The sequence below is a fragment of the Rattus norvegicus genome, chromosome 4, assembly GCF_036323735.1.
Source record: "Rattus norvegicus strain BN/NHsdMcwi chromosome 4, GRCr8, whole genome shotgun sequence".
Classification (NCBI taxonomy): domain Eukaryota; kingdom Metazoa; phylum Chordata; class Mammalia; order Rodentia; family Muridae; genus Rattus; species Rattus norvegicus.
This window is the reverse complement of record NC_086022.1, coordinates 98854155-98861483: the sequence shown is the minus strand read 5'-3', so window position 1 is coordinate 98861483 and position 7329 is coordinate 98854155. Positions and strand designations below refer to the sequence as shown.

At 37.7% G+C, this 7329-nt stretch overlaps 1 gene segment (V, D, J or C); it reads right to left on the bottom strand.

The window, feature by feature from the left end:
* Positions 1-354: 354 nt before the first annotated feature.
* LOC361962 (immunoglobulin kappa variable 2-30-like) lies at positions 355-1238 on the bottom strand. The segment is given in 2 exon segments: positions 355-743; positions 1125-1238. Coding segments are annotated over 2 exon segments (423 nt in total).
* Positions 1239-7329: the final 6091 nt, after the last annotated feature.

Below are 7329 nucleotides of genomic sequence, written 5' to 3'. Positions count from 1 at the left end.
TACTCCCGGGTCTACATAGAGAGAAAAGAGCATATCTATAGACATTTAAGCTTTTACAAATCTGAATGTGAATTTAACAAACATACATACTTCATTAAAAAAAACAACAAAAATGAAGCTCAAAGAAGTAATGAAAAATAGTTAAAATCATCAAAAACCAGCTAGATTAATGACATGAATATCTCCTGGTGCAGAAAGAAATACCAAGGCTATTAAAAGAAGGACTAGAAATTGGTGAGAGTTGAGATCTAGTCAAACCACTCATCCAGCAGGATGAGTCTAGCTAGAGCTCTCAGCTGAAGTTATTCATGTTCCCCACCCCTCCCTCTCACACAGACACACAGTGCTCTTCTCTTCTCCAGTCAAGCATCACATTGGCAGGTGGGCTGCCCCAGGCAAGAGAGTTTTTGTTAGAGTCTGTATCATTGTGGGAGGAAAATGTGTAGTTTGCGCGCAGTAATAAACTCCCAAATCCTCAGCCTCCACTCTGCTGATTTTAAGTGTAAAATCTTTCTGTGATCCAGTGCCACTGAACCTGTCAGGGACTCCAGAGCCCAGATTAGACACCTGATAGATTAGGCGCTTCGGAGACCTGCCAGGACTCTGTAATAACCAATGCAAATATGTCTTTCCATCACTATATACGAGGCTCTGACTTGACTTGCAAGAGATGGAGACTGATTGTCCAATGGCAACCGACAAAGACGGTGGTGTCTGGGTCATCACAACATCTCCGCGGGCTTCTGAAATCATAATACAATAGTGTAAACTCACTTGCAAGCTTCTTGAATAATCTTTGTAAGAATTTTTATGTTATTTCTTTCAGGTGAGATCCTGCCAGTTTTTGAGATTTAAAAATATTTTATATCAAATGGTTTATCACAATAGAAGTCATTTAAAGGTTCTAAACATCAGAGTCCACACCACTCCATCGAAATCTATGTCAGAATCTTGATCTTACCACAGCTACTCTTCCATTTGGAATTTCTAATTAGGATATAACAAAACCTCACATTTCCATCCTGGAGAATGTGACCTGTCCCATCACAAATGAACAGTAACTAAAGGCAGTCACAGGTCAACATCCATTCCTATTGTTCTCCTTCACATTCCACTCTCCTTACCCTGGATCCAGAGCATTAGCAGAAACAGGAACTGGGCAGGACTCATCATTTTGAGGAAGTGAACTTAGGAGAGTGATCAGTGAAGGCCAGAGAACAGTTGAGATTTTATCTCAGGTCAGTGGGGCAAAGACCTCTCTAGGGAGCAATATGCAAATGCTCTGGTCTATGTAATAGTATATACATAGAAGCAACAGTTATATGGGCTTCTTGAATGGGAAAATAACTCAAGAACAGGAAGTAATAAAACAAAATGTGCTTACTGAGGGGGAAATAGCAGGATGTTAAAGGAGTGTCAATGTAGTTCGAATCACTTATTAAATATGGACACCTTTTTAGTCTTTCTGTGTAAAGTAGAAATTTACTGAAATTGAGTCTATATACACATGGCTAAATTGCAGAGAACGGAGAATATACTTGGCCCACACAGCTGGTTATCATCAGGAATGAACTGAGCTCCTAGGTCCCTGTGTTCACAGTTTCTAGTGCATTGCAAGAATACAAGCAAATCATTTAACTCTCTCTTGAACTTATTGACTGTACTCTGTATTAGAAAATATACTTTTTATTATAATCATCCATTATTAAAGGAAGTATGTAATTCAAAAGATGTATACTATCATTACCAGGCTTACTATACATTCATGAAATTGCATAACTAATTATCCACATATGCCTGTAGATGAACATATACACTATTTTCCTATTGTTAAATTTTTGATCAATTGCTCTTACTCTTACATATCAGACAATCTCTGAACTTTGATGGTTCAGAATTGTGTATTTTATCTCTATTTCATTTCTCAAATTTCATTTGAATGAAATCATACAGTACATGACCTTGAGTGAATTAATTTTCACATTGTAACTGCTTTTTTAAAGATTAACTCATATTCTTTAAATAAGTAAATAAATTAATAAAATACATAAATAAACAAATTTTCTCTGTTCCTGGATCGTCTGGTAATAATGTTTATTCTTGCATATGAATATTTTTCTCTTTTACTTTGAATAGTTATGAATAAAGATACTATGATATTTTTATCAGATTATACATGAATATATATCTTTATCTTGGGCAGATTCATGGGGTTGCACTTGACAGCTTCCATGTGAGAAATAAAAATAAGTTCATTGAATGTAAATGTCTTTATGCAGGACAGTGTTTTGTAAGTACAACCTTCTCCCAGTCATTGTGAAATATGTGTCCTATACTCAACAAATAATTGATTATTGCTTTATGACTTTGATTTTTTTTTGCTTACTAGTAAAAGGGAGAAATTATGCCCCAAAGTGTCAAAGTAGATTCTTTGATTATTCTTAATTTTCAGCTTTCCTTGTATATTTCACTGTTCATTGTAATCTTTTCTCTAGGTCTAATTAATATGAACTTTATTTTGTTGTTAGAACATTCGATATTTTTGAAGATATGCTGCCACACTTATTAAATAAAAAATTTAAGTATAGTTGCCTATAGAATAATGTTGGTTACCTGTGGCAACTGAATTATTCAGGTTTCCTCTGTTAGCGATTATTTTCACAAATATATAGTGATAAATATTTGGAGACCCAAATGGCAGCTCAAGGACACCAAATATAGAGCCACAATTAACTGTACAAAAAGACTTTGAAGAAATTGCAGTCCCTTCAACAAATTTCAGGGCAAGTGTATATCTACATGAAAGACAATATGTAAAGGCACAAGTAAATCAGCCCTTATTTAAACTACCTGAGAATCCACAATTCTGGGGTTTTTTTTTTTTTTTTTTCCGGAGCTGGGGACCGAACCCAGGGCCTTGCGCTTCCTAGGCAAGCGCTCTACCACTGAGCTAAATCCCCAACCCACTGAGCTAAATCCCCAACCAAGAATCCACAATTCTGAATGTAAACATTAAACTAGAGCACTCTTAAAGTATAATGCAGGGAAATTCTATTTATCCACAGGTTTTGAAAAAAGTTATTACACCACCACTTTGAAGAGTAACGACTGTGTATAAGACTGAGTTCTATGATGTGGCAAATACTGGCACGTAGAAAACACTGAAGAGACAATGATATTTTCATAATCGTTATTTATTAAAGAACTACTGACTTGAGGGTTGGGGATTTTGCTCAGTGGTAGAGTGCTTGCCTAGCAAGCACAAGGCCCTGGGTTGGGTCCCCGGTTCAGAAAAAAAAAAAAAAAAGAACTACTAACTTTAAAGACCAAGGAACACTTCAACAATTAAGATAATCTATTTTTACTGGTTTATCTTAAAAAGATATTTACATTTCAAATGTTATTCCCATTTCCGGTTTCCTGTCCATAACACCCTATTCCACCCCCCTCCTTCTTCTTCTTTGAGGGTGTTTCTATCCACACACCCCTTCCTACATCCCTGCCCTGAAATTCCCCTACCCTGGGGAGTCAAGCCTTGGCTGAACCAAAGACTGCTCCTCCCACTGGTGTTCAGCTGGTACATACACAGCTGAAGCCTTGGGTTTATGCCTGTGTACTCTTTGGATGGTGGCTGAGTCCCTGGGAGCTCTGGTTGCTTGGTATTTTTATTCTTATGGGGTTGCAAGTCCCTTCAGGTCCTTCAATCTTTTCTCTAAACCCTTCAATAGGGACCACGTTCCCAGTTCTAGGATGGGTTGTGAGAGTACACTGTGGATTTGTCATGCTTCAGCAGAGTGTTTAAGGAGACAGCTATATCAGGCTTCTGTCAGCATGCAACTTTTTGTTTTTTTCCATCTGTATTAAATTGGGTATTTCTTATTTAAATTGCAAATGTTACTCCCTTTCCCTGTTTCCATGCCAACATCCCGTTAGTCCCTCCCCCTCTCATTCTTTATGGGTGTTCCCCCCCAATCCTACCCCCATTACTGCCCTCCCCACAAGAATCCTGTTCACTGGGAGTCCAGCTTGGCAGGACAAAGGGCATCTCCTTCCACTGGTGCTCTTACTAGGCTATTCATTGCTACCTATGCAGTTGGAGCCCAGGGTCAGTCCATGTATAGTCTTTGGGTGGTGGCTTAGTCCCTGGAAGCTGTGGTTGTTGGCATTGTTCATATGGAGTCTCAAGCCTCTCAGAGCTTTCAGTCCTTTCTCCGATTCCTTCAACAGGGGTCCCATTCTCAGTTCAATGGTCTGCTGCTGGCATTTGCATATATATATATATATATGTATGCCACATTAGGGGCAGGCTCTGAATGGGCCTTCCTTCAGCCTCTGTTCTAAACTTTTCCTACCTATCCCCTCCCAATGGTATTCTTGTTCCCCTTTTAAAGAAGGAATGAAGCATCCACATTTTGGTCATTCTTCTTGAGTTTCATGTGTTTTGTGCATCTAGGGTAATTCAAGCATTTGGGCAAATATCCACTTATCAATGAGTGCATACCATGTGTGTTTTTCTGTGATTCGGTTACCTCACTGAGGATGATGTTTTCCAGTTCCATCCATTTGCCTATGAATTTCATAAAGTCGTTGTTTTTGATAGCTGAGTAATATTCCACTGTATTGATGTCCCACATTTTCTGTATCCATTCCTCTGTTGAAGGGCATCTGGGTTCTTTCCAGCATCTGGCTATTATAAATAAGGCTGCTATGAACATAGTGGAACATATGTCTTTGTTATATATTGGAACATCATTTGGTTATATGCCTAAAAGAGGGATAGCTGGGTCCTCAGGTAGTTCAATGTCCAATTTTCTGAGGAACCTCCAGACTGATTTCCAGAATGGTTTTACCAGTCTGCAATCCCACCAACAATGGAGGAGTGTTCCTCTTTCTCCACATCCTCGCCAGCACCTGCTGTCTCCGGAGTTTTGATCTTAGCCATTCTCACTGGTGTTAGGTAGAATCTCAGGGTTGTTTTGATTTGCATTTCCCTCATGACTAAAAATGTTGAACATTTCTTTAGGTGCTTCTCAGCTATTCGGCATTCATCAGCTATGAATTCTCTGTTTAGTTCTGAACTCCATTTCTTAATAGGGTTATTTGTCTCTCTGCAGTATAACTTCTTGAGGTCTTTGTATATTTTGGATATAAGCCCTCTATCAGTTTTAAGATTGGAAAAGACCTTTTCCCAATCTATTTCTTGCCATTTTGTCCTAACAACAGTGTCGTTTGCCTTACAGAAGCTTTGTAGTTTATGAGATCCCATTTGTTGATTCTTGATCTAAGAGCAAAAGCCATTGGTATATTGTTCAGGAAATTTCCTCCAGTGCCTATGTGTTTGAGATTCCTCTCCACTTTTTTTTTACCAGTTTGAGTGTGTCTTGTTTGATGTGGAGGTCCTTGATCCAGTTGTACTTAAGCTTTGTACAGGGTGATAAAATGGATTGGTCTGCAACTCTTGGCATCCAAAATAGTGACCTGGTTTGGTGGCTGTATGTATATGGCTAGATCCTTCTTCTTGAGCATCATGTGGTCTGTGTGTTGTATCTTGGGTATTCCAAGCTTTTGGTTTAAAACCCAATTATCACAGAGTGAGTGCATACCATGTGAGGTTTTTTCTAATTGGGTTACTCAGCATAATATTTTTTAGTTCCATGCATTTGTCTAAGAATTTCATTTATTTTAATAGCTGTATAGAATCCCATTGTGTAAATGTATGACATTTTCTGTATCTATTCCCCTGTAGAGGAACATCTGCACTCTTTCCAGCTTCTGGTTATTATAAACAACACTGCTATGAACATAGTGAAGTATATGCCCTTGTTATATGTTGGAGCATCTTTTGGGTACAGGCCCGGAAGTAGTATAGCAGTGTCCTGAGGTAGTACTATGTCCAATTTTCTGAGGAACCTCCAGACTGTTTGCAGACTAATTATAATAGCTTGCAATCCCTCCAACAATGGAGAAATGTTCCTCTTTCTCTGCATCCTCTCCAGTATCTGTTGTCACCTGAGTTTTTGTTCTTTGCCATTCTGACTGATATGAGATATAAGCCAGGGTTATTTAGATTTGCATTTCCCTGATGACAAAGGAAGTTGAACATTTCTTTCAGTACTTCTCAGACATCCAATATTCCTCAGGTGAGACTACTTTGTTTGTCTCTGCACCTTATTTTTATTAGGGTTATTTGGCTCTCTCATGTCTAACTTCTCGAGTTCTGTGTATATATTGGATATTAGCCCTCTATTGGATGTAGGATTGGTAAAGATATTTTCCAAATCTTTTAGTTGTCATTTTGTCATAATGACAGTGTTCTTTGCTTTACAGAAGCTTTACAATTTTATGAAGTCCCATTTTCAATTCTTGATCTTAGAGCATAAGTGATTGGTGTCCTATTCAGGAAAATTTCCCCACTGACCATGTGTTCAAGACTCTTCCCAATTTTTCTTCTTTTAGTTTGAGACTATCTGTTTTTTTATGGAGGTCATTGATCCACTTGGACTTGAGCTCTGCAGGGCAAAAAGAATGAACTGTTCTGCATTCTACTATAAGCTGACTAGTAGTTGAATCAGCACCATTTGTTGAAAATGCTATTTTTTCTTACCCTGGATGGTTTTAGTTCTTGTCAAAGATCAAATGACCATAGCTGTGTGGGATTCATTTCTGAGTCTTCAGTTCTACTGAATTGATCTACCTGCCTGTCTCTGTACCAATACTGTACAGGGTTTTTTGTTTGTTTGTTTGTTTGCTTTTTTTTTATCATGAGTGCTCTGTATGTAATACAGCTTGAGGACAGGGATAGTGATTCCCCTGGAAGATTTTTGTTGTTCGGAATAGTTTTGGCTATTCTGTTTTTTTTATTCCAAATATATTTGCAAATTGCTCCTTCTAACTATATAAAGAATTGAGTTGGAATTTTGATGGGGATTGCATTGAATCTGTAGATTGCATTTGACAAGATGGTCATTTTTTTCAACATTAATCCTGTCAATCCATGAGCATGGGGCATCTTTTCATTTTCTCAGATCTTCTTTAATTTCTTTCTTCAGAGACTTGGAGTTCTTGTCATACAGCTCTTTCCCTTGCTTGGTTAGAGTCACCCTTCACAATAGTCATAGATAATATAAAATACCTTGTCTGACTCTAACTAAGGAAGTGAAGACAATCATTTTACTTATTTTCGAACAATGCATTTATTTTTAAAAATTGTACTATAATACTGTCACTTTTGAAAATGGGGCAATTATCTCTGGAAACCCTAAATCAAAGACAATATACAATGTTAGGTATTAAAAAATATATACTATGTATTTTGATACAGGGCATGTA